Consider the following 13,970-nt stretch of genomic DNA (forward strand, 5'->3'; position numbering starts at 1 on the left):
CGCCATTCTCCTGCCTCAGCCTCCGGAGTAGCTGGGACTACAGGCGCCGCCACCTCGCCCGGCTAGTTTTTGGAATTTTTTTAGTAGAGACGGGGGTTTCACCGTGTTAGCCAGGATGGTCTCGATCTCTTGACCTCGTGATCCGCCCACCTTGGACTCCCAAAGTGCTGGGATTACAGGCTCGAGCCACCGCGCCCGGCCCATAATCATTATAGTAAAGGCATGAACTATTGAAAAAAGCATAGTTGTTTTTACATAGATTTTCATTCTTGAGCTGAATCAATACCTGTTTGCTTTTCACCAGATCTTTTATATTTATACCTGTACACTAAAGAGTCACTGAGTAGTAAACATTCTAAACAATTGTTCTCATGTAATTTAAAATCTGGTCTGTGTTCACATTTGAAATTAAGTCTGCTCTTCAGGGAGAAAAATTATAGAAGCCATAATGAAGAGAAGAGCTGGCAACTTGCTCAATTTAACTTTCCTCTGACCCAGTGTGAAGCTCAGCAGACACTACTCCAAGCAAACCTGCCCTCTTGCAGTCACCATTTCTTTTCTTTCTTTCACATGTATGACACAGTCTATCTGCTAAGATGGCTATGAGCAATTTTTTCCCTCTATGGATGCATGTAGTTCTACCCATCAACTGCTGAATCTACTTCACCTCCCCTTGAATTTGGGCTACCCTTATAAGTTGCCTTGATCAGTAAAATGGGGCAGAAGGCATCTCAGCCTGTCCTGAGCCTAGCTTTAAGAGTTTCTGCCTTCTCTTTAGAAGAAGCCAGCTGCTATGTAAGAAGTCTAAATACCTGAAACTACCATGCTCTAAGCAAGCTCAAGCTAGCTAGCCATGTAGACAGAGAACACTGAAGAATTGAGGAATTTAGCTGACAGTGAACAGAGACCTCAGACATTTGACTCCAGTCAAGCTGTTCAATGTCTCCAGCCATTCCAGCCTTTTGAGGTGATGGCAGAGAAGAGATATTCCCACTCTATCTCATCCAAATTTTTGAATGAAAGAACTATAAGGAAATAAAATGGCAGTTGTTTTAAATACACTAAATTTTTAGGTAGTTTAGTTCACAGTAACAGGTAACATATAAACACCAGGAACAATAGAGATATTTGTTATTTTTAAAGAAACAGTCTTTATACTTTTGAAATACTACACTGTATATCTTAGAACAGGGAATTTTTACATGTTTTTGCTTATCAAACCATCTATATTATCTTAACAATAATTAAGATAGCCAGGCCGGGTGTGGTGGCTCACGCCTGTAATCCCAGCACTCTGGGAGGATGAGGCGGGCAGATCACAAAGTCAGAAGTTCAAGACCAGCCTGGCCAACATGGTGAAACCCTGTCTCTACTAAAAATACAAAAATTAGCTGGGCGTGGTGGCAGGTGCCTGTAATCCCAACTACTCGGGAGGTTGAGGTAAGAGAATTGCTTCAATCTGGGAGGCAGAAGTTGCAGTGAGCTGAGATCGTACCACTACACTCCAGCCTGGGCGACAAAGCAAGACTCTGTCTTGGCGGCGGGGGGGCGGGGGAACAAAAAAAAAGATAGCCAGATTCTATTATTCAAGGCCTTGACGGCTATATGCTATGACTGTGATTAACTTGCTTTTTTATAGCTTCTATTGGCCTAAGATTTTATCTATCTATAAATTAGCAGATTCTGTATAACATATGAATAGCTGAGAACCTACTGCAGAATTTCACCTTAGCAATATTTTAATAAATTTACCTTGTAAATCAAGTACCAGTAACTCTCCTCTTGTATACTCGTAAGTCCAGTGGCTAAAGGCTAACATGATCTCTTCCAAAGTATTAGTTGGAATAATCTCATCTCCATTATTATTGTTGTATTTTCTAAATTCTCCAGTCATACATTCTTCCACAGCAAACCACTGTCCTGCTGAATGGCAATACAGCAGGAAAACTTCAAGGAACCTTATAAAAAATAGTTAAAAATATTACTAGCAGTTTTGTTAATAAAATTCTAAATGATCTACAAAATGGATAATTAAATATTCAACATCAAAAATGAAGGTCAAAAGGGACTGCTATCCATATAATAAAAGATCCCAGAAAAAACTTGAACATTTACCTTGGAGAATATGGTATGGATTTGGGTTTCATTTGATTAAAGGCAAATGTAAGCTTTTGTGCTGCTCTCTGTTGTTGAATTTCCTATAAAAGGGGGGTGGGGAGAACCCTTGTTTAATATTTAAACTAAGATTATATTTGGCTTACTGATATTTCAGAAGTTAAAATATAAAGTTTAAATTACGTTCCACTATGAAACATTCACTGACACTTACCCTCTGACAGAGATGCAGAACTGTATCTTCTTTATAAATACTTGACCATGTATTAACCACCTCTGGAAGAAAAGATTTGATAATATAAAGATGCCCTGATTTGAGGATATCATGTTCTGACCAGGTACATTGTACTTTGACAGCTCTTCGTAAACCTCCTCCCATCTCCTCTTTGCTTAAAAACTCTATTTTGGCACAGAGGCCTAGTTGTGACCAAGAAGACATGCTGTTATTTAGTATGTTGGGTGAACTCTCTTCCAAACGATACACTGTGACGGGCTCCCCTGCAACATGAATGGAAACAGTTTAAGATTAAATTATGACTTTTTAAAAATGACAAAGTAAAATAAAAATTAGCAGGCATTTTTGATTAAATAAGGAACAGATAAAATGGACCAAGATGTAGTTTTATAAAAAGAAATTTAATAGCAAGAAGTAAGAAATCAAGGATATTTTTATAATATCTTTGAATTCATGTGTAATGTTAGGCACTTTTGAAATTCTGAGCATTTTAGAGAAAACCTTTAAAACAACTGAAATTCTACACACTTCTGAATTAAACTTAGAAGTTAGAGCCATCTTTCATGGACACTGATGTCAATTTATATACATTACTAGACAGTGGATCAAGAACTTTTTAGAATTAGAATATATTGTTGCTTCTGAATATCCCAGTAATGGAGAAATTCAACACTTCTGATGCTTCCCTTCTTCTATTCAAACATACCTCACCCTTGTAGTAGTCAGATTAAGATTTTATTTGAAATTGATACTTCTTTTTTTTATTTTTATTTTTATTTTTTTGAGACGGAGTCTCACTCTGTCTCCTGGGCTGGAGTGCAGTGGCAGGATCTCAGCTCACTGCAAGCTCCGCCTCCCGGGTTCACGCCATTCTCCTGGCTCAGCCTCCCGAGTAGCTGGGACTACAGGAGCCCACCACCTCGCCTGGCTAGTTTTTTGTATTTTTTAGTAGAGATGGGGTTTCACCATATTCGCCAGGATGGTCTCGATCTCCTGACCTCGTGATCCACCCGTCTCAGCCTCCCAAAGTGCTGGGATTACAGGCTTGAGCCACCGCGCCGGGCAAAATTGATACTTCTTAATGTAATCCCACCCACATTCTATATTACAGCTAAAAATCATTACAGGGTTAATTTTCACTTTTATTTATTTCTTTAATTTTTGGATTTACCTCTTGGAGGCACAGGTGTAAATGGAATACTCTGTGATAACCTCATCAAGTTATTTCTTTCCACAGCTGCATAAAAATGAGAGAGAAATAATGAAATCCGTAAAGGTTCAAAATACTATTAAATTTTGTTTTTAATATTACTGACCTGAATAATAGTAATTTGTATCCATAGCCGGCTTAAATGGAGAAGTGAGACCTAGAATAGCAAAAACAAATGAGACCATTTAAAAAGTACTAGTACAGCAAAAATTTTAACCTGGATATGCTCATAAAATCATTTTCAATTTCCATTGTGTAACTGTTCCTCACAAAAACAGAAAAAATTAGGGATAAAACATGTTCCCTGTGCTAGCTGTGCATTTAGACACCTACAAGTGAAGAGCACATTATGCTGCACACTATCCTAACTCCTGCCATAAACTCACTCTTCCCATACCTCCCACTCAAAAAGAAAAATCTCTCTTTGATTCTCATGTTTGGGGGTTGAGGACTGTAGCCATGTAAGTATTTTAGCAGGTCTACCATGAGAAGATGAATTTCTGGAATGTGAAACATACCCATCAAAAGCCCTTTTCTCATCTTTTTTTTGTGTGTGTGGAATTGACCTTTAAATGTAGCAAGAAGACAAAGACAAGTCAAATCTGCTTTGTGCTAAGTTTCTAGAACACAAATAAAAAGAAACCTACTGTCTTGCAGGAAAAGGAAGTTAGCCAACAGTTTTAATACTGTATAATAAACATAAAAAAATATACTGTAAAATGTGTATATACACATACATGTGTACACATATTGTAAGACTATATAGAAGGAGTACCTAATGCCTTTTGGTTGAGAAGACGTCAAAGGCTATCTCAGAGTAAGAGAAGGGGGAAAATAGAGTATTTTGCAAGGTACTGGTGTGTAGAGGGCTTCATTTACAAAGGCATGGAAGTCTTAAAGTACATGCTACACTTGGGAAACTACACACAGTTTAGTATGAATAGGACTAATTATATACACATCAGAATGACCTATAGAGCTTTTTGGATATACACCCACCCAGATGTCACTCCAAAATATTCTAATTCTGTAGGTATGTGTCATCACATAAATGATTCTCTACAAATGATCTGAATATGCAGCTAAGACTACAAATTAATGGGCAAGAATATAGGGATAACTGCAGGAGGTGAAGCTACAGAAACAGGGAATGTCAAATTTTTAAGAGGAGGCCAGGCACAGTGGCTCACACCTGTAATCATCAACACTTTGGGAGGCTGAGATGAAAAGATTGCTTTGGGGCCAGGAGTTCAAGACCAGCCTGGATAACATGGCGAGGCCCCATATCAACAAAAAAAATTTTTTAAATTAGCCGGGCGAGGTGGCGCCCACCTGTGGTCCTAGCTACTAAGGAAGAGGTGGGAGGATTGCTTGAGCCTAGGAGGTTGAGGCTGCAGTGAACAAAGACTGTGCCAGTGCACTCCAACCTGGTGACAGAGAGATCCTGCCTTGGCGGGGCAAGGAGAGGCGTGGAATTAAGAGCCTAATATTGGGCAGGTGGCGGGGGGGGGGGAAATTAAGAGCCTAGTATGTTAGAGAAGAACAATGGATTTTATTAAACAACAATGGGGAAAAATGTAAAGTGGAGGAGTGACCAGATCAGATCTTTTAGAAAAATCAGGCCAGCTACAGTGGCTCTCGCTTGTAATCTCAGCACTTTGGGAGGCTGAGGTGGGCAGATTACGAGGTCAGGAGTTAAGAGACCAGCCTGGCCAACATGGTGAAATCCCCTCTCTGCAAAAAGACAAAAATTAGCCAGACGTGGTGGTGTAAGCCTGTAATCCCAGCTACTCGAGAAGCTGAGGCAGGAGAATTGCCTGAACCTGGGAGGCGGAGGTTGCAGTGAGCCAAGATCACACCACTGTACTCTCTACTCCAGCCTGGGCAACAAAGCAAGACTTCATCTCAGCCAGGGGCGGGGAAGAAAAATCATTTTGGTGACAGAATAGAACATAGACAAGAAGTAAAACTACAGGCAGGGTCCCCAAACTGGTATAACCACTTTGAAAACCTATTTGGTAGTAATTACCAAATGTGAACACACGCTAACTCTGACTCAGCAATTCCACTCCTAGGCATATGCCAATAATAAATATATATGTATGTTTATCAAACAACATGAACAAGAACGCTTATAGCAGCAAATCATAATAACCATACAGTGGAAGCTACTGAAATGACCACCAAATAGCAGAATGGATAAGTAAATTCAATATATTCACATAAGGAAATTTTATATAGTAGTGAGAATGCACAAATTACCACTATCCACAACAATATTGATGAGTTTTATAACAATATGTTAACAGGAAGAAGCAAGACACAAAACAATATATACTGTATAATTTCATTTATATAGCCAATATGCACATACATGCAAACACACACACACATACACCCCAAAATAGGTGAAACTATTGCTTTAGGGGGAGGGACTGTAAGAAGTAGAAACAAAGGAATAGGGATATAGGCAAAATTGTTTTTAGGTGCTGATTACATGGCTGTATTTACTTTGTAAGAATTTACTGAATTCTGTACTATTGTGTACGAACTATACACATTTCGATAAAAGGTTGAAAAAGTAACGGTCTAAGCTGAAAGGAGCAGTGGGATGCATAGTGGAGGATGGATTTTAGAGACACGTAGGAAGTAAATGCAATAGGACTTTGTGAGTACAAAGTCAAGGTGGTCAAGAATAATTCAGCTGACTAAAAGTTTCATTTGTTAAAATACATGGAATATTAGAAAAGGAGCAGGCTGTATAGCAGAGACCAAGTGGCGGGAGGAAGTGTGACAGTAAAGAGATATCACTCACAGGGTGGTTCATGTGTTTGTGAAACATCTATAGTAAGGAGAAACTGTATGAGGGAAGAACTCTTCACTACCTTGGCTTTTTCTAGCTTGAAGTCTAAAATGTCTTACCTAGAATAATGTGGTGTTTGCTATAACGGATCATGTAAGATTGTCATTTTTTTCACATTAAATCTACCACACAGACTCACCATTTAATGTTCCTTCTTCAGATGGCCTAAAGAAACACCAAAAAATATAGTATAAGCTGTGCTATGGTATAAATTTTGGCTATCATTTAATTTTTTGATTTTATACAATTATTATATAAAAATATTAAGGAAATTCTGATATTGATTCCCTTCGAATATCTGCCATTTCCCTTAAGCCAATCTCAATCCATATATAGATATATATCCATATATACATATTTATCTCCTTATTAATAACTTGTATCTCCAATTTATGCCTAAATATTATTAGTAGTTTGGTGCCAAATTGAAGGCTCTATACTAATAAACTATTTCATAACTTCTGTATTTGTGGAGATTCATTCCAGTACTTTAACAATACATTGAGATGACTTTGCAGGATACTAGAAATATTTCAATAGAACTGATGGACAAAGAACTGACAGAAAAGTAAGTAGATGTCATTTTGCCTCTTAGTTTCTAATGTTGCAAAATATTTCTCCCCAATGTTCACTGTATTTATTTATAACAACATATGGAGACACCAAATGGAGCTTCTTTTACTTCCAAGGATTCCAGTGTCAATTAGACACACAGGTACAGCAGAAAAGAGAACAGAATGAGAATAAAGGAAAACGGGTTAGAGAGTTAGCACTTTCATTATACAACTATGTATCCTTGCTCAGGAATGAAAGGACCAGATCCAGAAAGGACCTTGGGAGTAAATAACCTTGTCTCTTTCCAGCTCCTACATTCTATGTGACCCTGTTGTTTCCTGTTGATTTTCACCTTAATAGAAACATTTTCTTACAAAAAGTATTTTGAACCTAACATCATTCCTTTGCCTGCTGCTAATCAATCACTCTTTTCTCAGCACTCAAAGGGTTGCCAATCAACTCCACCTTTATGGGTAATTATCAGGGTCAGCATTCTGCAAGACAATGTTCTGCTGTTAGAAACCAGAATTAACACCAACTTGAAGTACCTATTCTGTATTTACATCCTATGCTTTGGTTACAAAAGAAAATATTCCTTGAACAGGTCTGACTATAGTGGGTCTTCCAAATGCCATTTCAGGGTCAGGAAACTCAATTTGAGCAGCTGCTTATCTGTGGCTCAGGTTTATTTTCTTCTCTATAGATTCAGATTTCTTTTCTTTTTTAAAAAAAATATTTTTTTTAAGACTAGGTCTCACTGTTGCCCAGGCTGGAGTGAAGTGGTACAATCACGGCTCACTACTGCGCTCAAACAATCCTTCTGCCTCAAGCCTCCTCAGTAGCTGGGACCACAAGTGCATACCATTATGCCCACCTAATTTAGAGATGGGGTCTCAGTATGTTTCTCAGGCTGGTCCCCAACACTCAAGCGATCCACCCACCTTGGCCTCCCAAAGTGCTAGGATCACAGGTGTGAAGCACTATGCCTGATCCAGATTTATTTCTGATTCACAGAAGGGGGAAAAACACTGCAGAATTAAAAATTTCCCCCAAATTAGCCTCTCTGCTCAAGTAATCCATATGAGAGAATAACTCTACCATGCTTCCAGTATCAGGTGCGTGTCAAAACAAGACTCCCCCCCCCATATCCTTTGGAATTCTACAATACTAATTCCTAGGATGGAAACACAGAGATTATCTTAGATTATCTTAGATTCGTCTTTACCCTTATGTCTAATCTGTACCAGAAAGTTTTACTTTCTGGGGACAATAACCTGTCAGATTGCCTATGGTTTCCACTTTCGGTTTTGGATTACCACATCAGCTTTCTAGTGGATCAGGCTTTCTAATATATACTGTGTATTATTGCTCTAATCATCAAAGTGCTTTCCAAAAGCAGATGCAAGGTTTGATTAGAATGATGGATAGAGAAATCAAGCAAGTACAAAACTAAAGTCTCAAACTAAGTCTCTCAACAAATTTATTCAGAAATAAGTTAGAAACAGGACTAAATAATAAAATCAGAATTGCATCACTATGATGAAGACCTTAGTAGAGTTGTAATTATAGTACAACTATATGAAAATAATAAATTTTAACTTATGTGTTAACTCATAATAAACTTGTTCCCCTAACCTCATCTATGTGAAGAGAGGAGATGCTAGAATAATCAATCAACACTCATAAAGAAATGTTAAAGAGATGATGCAAAGAGCAAGAAAGAAGACAACATTCAATAACTATGATACTTTTCAAGCTAATGGTGAGAAAAAGCTTACTTACATTTCTCTGTTTGATGGTCTATCTTGTAACCAATCCTTCAGTAAAAAAAAAAACACACACACACACACAAAAACTTTAAAGACCAAAATCTCTAGATGAAGCATAACTATTTAACTTTTTTTCTTATATTTTAAGAATGAAAGGCTAAAAAATTAACATAAAGTTGTTTCATAAAACAATAAATTTATTTATTGTAACTGTAACTACCATAAGGCTATTCAACAAGGTGGAATAAAAAATTTTGTTATTTCCCACAACATAGTCTTTCTATTCTTTATGAATTTTTATATTGTTTGAAGACAATTCTATTCTCTTAAAATATACATTTGTAGCCGGGCGTGGTGGCTCACACCTGTAATCCTAGCTCTTTGGGAGGCCAAGGTGGGTGGATCACCTGAGGTCAGGAGTTCAAGACCAGCCTGGCCAACCTGGTGAAACCCTGCTTCTACTAAAAGTACAAAAATCAGCTGGGCGTGGTCGCGGGTGCCTATCCCAGCTACTTGGGAGGCTGAGGCAGGAGAATCACTTGAACCTAGGAGGCGGAGGTTGCAGTTAGCCAAGATCGTGCCACTGCACTCCAGCCTGGGCGACAGAGTGAGACTCCGTCTCAAAAAAAAAAAAAAAAAAAAAAAAAAAAATATATATATATATATATATATATATATACACACACACACACACATTTGTTTCTGTGATTCTAAAAATAATGTGACCCTTGCCAAATAAACATCAAAATACAAACAGAAACATTAAAAGCATGTAAGCTGTGAATGCTCATGACATTTAGGCATATTTCACTGCTGCCTTTGTTGTGTGTATGTGCATATGGTTTTTATTCTGCAGCTTTATCATGTTCCTAGGTGTGGGTTTATTTTCACTTCCCCACTTTGAGACTCATTCTGCCTGAATTTGAATCTTCACATATGTCATCATTTTGTAAAATTCTAAACCATTTCTAATCTCTTCAAATTTTGTCTACTCTCTCAAGGCCAGTTAGATATGTCTTCCATATCTCTTTAGCTTGAACAAATTTTCCATCTTATTATGTAGTTTATCTTTTTTTTTACTTTAATCATCTTGTGGACAATTTATTATTATTACTTTAATCCATTTAATTATGGTTCTGTGTTGCATTTTGATCCAGTTTAGTAATTCCCCCTTCAGATGTGCCTTATCTGTTAATTAACTCCCACTGAGTGGGTTTTTGTTTTTTTTGTTTTTTTGTTTTTTTTTTGAGATGGAGTTTCACTCTGAAGCCCAGGCTGGAGTGCAGTGGTGCAATCTTGCTCACTGCAAACTCCACCTCCCTGGTTCAGGAGATTCTCCTGCCTCAGCCTCCCGAGTAGCTGGATTACAGGCATGTGTCACCACACCCAGATAATTTTTGATTTTTAGTAGAGACAGTATTTTGTCATGTTGGCCAGACGTCTTGATCTCTTGATCTCAAGTGATCCACCCACTTCAGCCTCCCAAAGTGCTGGGATTACTGAGCCACCGCACCCAGCCCCCATTGAGATTTTTTTTAATTTCTAATTTTTTCAAATTTGCCAGTCTTTTTTAATAGTATCTCCTTCTTTTCTCATGTTTTATATTTAAAACTTTTTTATGTCTATAATCACTTTAAACATACTTGTTTTGTCATCTGTAACCAATAATGCCACTATCTTATCAGAAATCAAATACCATTTATGTAAGTTGACTCCCACGAGTTCTAAACTGCCATTGTGAGGTCATCTTTGGCAAAGCTTTAATATTTGTTGCAAAGTTGTGCAGCTCAGGGTCAGGAAGAGTCCCTCCAGAAAGGAGGATTTGTTACTGTGAATCTCTTTAACCAACCTCTTTCCCCACTGAAATAACGTTTTTTAATAACATGATTTTAACAACATAATCTCTCTATGCCAGAACAGATATATTTTGAATGTAAGTCACTATTTTCTTGAGCAAAATTATGAGCACTGACTTATATATACTTGATTGTAAAGGAGTAATTTTTGTCTTTTCCTGAGCTTTTTGTCTTGTCAGTGTATGCTTTTAAAGGGAATTTGCAAAATCAATTATTATCGCAATTAGCTGGAAATGAGTTCATATAATTAGCTTCAACTCAAACAAAGAGATTTCTGCCTTTATTCTGCATATATTTTTCTTTACAATTCCTGACTATTCACTGTAAGAAGAAACTTTTCTGTAACTGCTACTTTGCTAAAGTCAGTTTTCTAAGAAAATTTTTTTTGAATTTTTGATATAGTCCCAAATGTCACCACTTTGTAGATCTTACCTAAAAAAGTTTAATGTATTTAATAATATGTATCTGTTTAGTTGAAATCTACAAACCGGTATTAAAGCTGCTTTGGAATCTACTTCATGAGTGTCTTCGGTAGATGGCCTTCTACTGATTTTCTCTGCTAAAAGAAAATTTAAAAATATAAAAAAGCTATACAACTGAAGTTTTATGAATACCAACTAACCAAATACAAAGTATTTCAGGCAGAGTATAACCTTCATAAGATAACTCAAACTTTCCTCAACACGCTGAACACAACAGGTACATGAGGCCCATAAATTACTCAATTTATTTTGAGTAAACTATTGTGAAAAGGCAACAATAAATGAGAGTACGAAGTAAAAACATATTTATCTCCCTTCTGTTCCCAAGTCACCCTGACTGGGGACAGTAAAGATAATTCATTTCTTGTATATTCTTTCTAGGATATTTGTATGTGTGTACACATACCCCTGCCAATATTTAACATAAATGGTAGGGAAATATATATGTCTTGAGGTTTTTGTTTTTTTAAACTTTAAGCTTAGACATTTTTTCTTTTTTTGGAGACAGTTTCGTTCTTGTTGCCCAGGCTGGAGAGCAGTGGCACAACCTCTGCCTCCCAGGTGCAAGCAATTCTCCTGCCTCAGCCTCCAGAATAGCTGGGGTTACAGGCATGTGCCACCACGCCCAGCTAATTTTGTTTTCAGTAGAGACTAGGTTTCTCCATGTTGGTCAGGCTGGTCTCAAAATCCTGACCTCAGGTGATCTACCCACCTCAGCCTCCCAAAGTGCTGGGATTACAGGAGTGAGCCACTGCGCCTAGCCAGCTTAGAGATTTTCTACAGAAGAACAGAGATTTCCCAATTATCTTTTGATGCTCTCTTTATTTCATATTGGATATACGGTAATGTATTCAAACAAACTCCTACTGATGGACATTTGATCTGTTTCCAATCTCTTCCTGTGATAAACAATGCTGCAATGAATAATCCTTTTCCCCAATTTATGATAATACCTTTGTTGTCATATCTTGTTTATCTGAAATGAACTTTAGAATTAAGCCTACTTCTGGCGGGGCGCGGTGGCTCAAGCCTGTAATCCCAGCACTTTGGGAGGCCGAGACGGGCGGATCATGAGGTCAGGAGATCGAGACCATCCTGGCGAACACAGTGAAACCCCATCTCTACTTAAAAATACAAAAAAACTAGCCGGGCGAGGTGGCAGGCGCCTGTAGTCCCAGCTACTCGGGAGGCTGAGGCAGGAGAACGGCGGGAACCCGGGAGGCGGAGCTTGCAGTGAGCTGAGATCCGGCCACTGCGCTCCAGCCTGGGCGACAGAGCGAGACTCCGTCTCAGGAAAAAAAAAAAAAAAAGAATTAAGCCTACTTCCAAAAAAATCAGGACATTCAGTTACAAATCGACTTAAAGAAAGCTTACAATTTTACAGTACAATAAAGGAAAACCTCAGAATGAAGAAAGGAAAATCTCAGAACAAAATGTGTATTCCAGGTGCAGAGGACAAAAACACCAGACTGAGATATATTAGAAGACTCTGGGCAAAATGTTTTCAATATGATGAAACTGACAGAATACATTATATTCTGAATATCATGAAAAAATTTGGTTAAACATCAGAGAACCTAGAGTGTTGACCTAATCAAAACTGTAGCTATACTTGGTGGAAAAGGGTGAACAGGTGTGTGTGTATGTGTATGTGTGTGTGTATGTGTGCGTTCGTTCATTCTGGGAATACAGAGTGAGAAGAGTTCAATTCTTCTCTTCTTTAGTGGAAGGTCAACAGACATGGCCTAAAACTGAAATATGAGGATGCTGCAATACAGGTAGGTTGAGTATCACTTACCAGAAATGCTTGGGATCAGAAGTGTTTCAGATTTCTGTTTTTCTTAAAAAAATTTTTGGAATATTTGCACTATACTCAGCCAGGAAAGCATCTGAAAATCTGAAATCTGAAATGCTCCAATGACCATTTCCTTTCAGTCAGTACTCAAAAATGTTGGATTTTGGGGCATTTCAGATTTTTGGATGCTCAACCCATATAAGCATACGAACTCAAAAATAACATTTATGTTATCTTAAACACTGAGAATTCTTTTTCTTCCCTCCTAATCCTTCTACCATTTCTTGTTCTTTTCTTTTCTTTTTTTTTTTTTTTGAGATAGAGTCTCGCTCCCATTGCATTTCCGAGTAGCTGGGATTACAGGTGTGCAACACCACACCTGGCTAATTTTTGTATTTTTAGTAGAGATGGGATGGAGTTTCGCCATGTTAACCAAGCTGGCCTTGAACTCCTGATCTCAGGTGATCCACCCGCATTGACCTCCCAAAGTGCTAGGATTACAGGCGTGAGCCACCCGGCCCCTTCTACCATTTTACTTGCTTTATTGCTCTGGCATCAGAAACAGTAACAATCAGAATCCTTGTCTTGCTCCCCATCTTGGGCTTTCAATAGTTCACTAGGAAATCTGATGCTTTGTGATAATTTTTTGTTGATATCCTTTTTGAGATTACGAATGAATACTGAATGTTAATAAAATACCTTCTCTGCAGCTGTTAAGATGATCTCATGATTTTTCTCCTTTAATCTGCTATTATCATGTATCATCATAATTATATTTTTGAACGTAAAGACAACTGTCATTCCTGGAATAAACCCAATTTGGTCATACTATGAGTTGCTGAATTCAGTATGCCAAAGAAAAATGAAAGAAGTGATGGTGAGCTGGACAATGTAGTACTATTTTTCTTTTTCTTTTTTCTTTTTTTTGAGATGGAGTCTTGCTCTGTCGCCCGGGCTGGAGTGCAGTGGCCGGATCTCCGCTGACTGCAAGCTCCGCCTTCCGGATTTATACCATTCTCCTACCTCAGCCTCCCGAGTAGCTGGGACTACAGGCACCCGCCACCTCGCCCGGCTAGTTTTTTGTATTTTT

General features: G+C 38.0%; 1 protein-coding gene across 1 annotated transcript in view; it reads right to left on the bottom strand.

Moving 5' to 3' along the window:
• The window catches only part of TRPM7 (transient receptor potential cation channel, subfamily M, member 7), a 146,949-nt gene that overhangs the window by 16,471 nt on the left and 116,508 nt on the right, over positions 1-13,970 (bottom strand). Inside the window, exons 30-37 of the mRNA XM_011928654.1 lie at positions 11,092-11,162; positions 8,761-8,795; positions 6,563-6,588; positions 3,667-3,717; positions 3,522-3,587; positions 2,330-2,613; positions 2,116-2,198; positions 1,753-1,958 (exon numbers count right to left, since the gene is read on the bottom strand). Of these exons, the coding sequence (XP_011784044.1) occupies positions 1,753-1,958; positions 2,116-2,198; positions 2,330-2,613; positions 3,522-3,587; positions 3,667-3,717; positions 6,563-6,588; positions 8,761-8,795; positions 11,092-11,162 (822 nt within the window). The remainder of the gene's footprint in view (positions 1-1,752; positions 1,959-2,115; positions 2,199-2,329; positions 2,614-3,521; positions 3,588-3,666; positions 3,718-6,562; positions 6,589-8,760; positions 8,796-11,091; positions 11,163-13,970) is intronic.

Source organism: Colobus angolensis, unplaced genomic scaffold (genome assembly GCF_000951035.1).
Source record: "Colobus angolensis palliatus isolate OR3802 unplaced genomic scaffold, Cang.pa_1.0 Scaffold78, whole genome shotgun sequence".
Lineage (NCBI taxonomy): Eukaryota > Metazoa > Chordata > Mammalia > Primates > Cercopithecidae > Colobus > Colobus angolensis.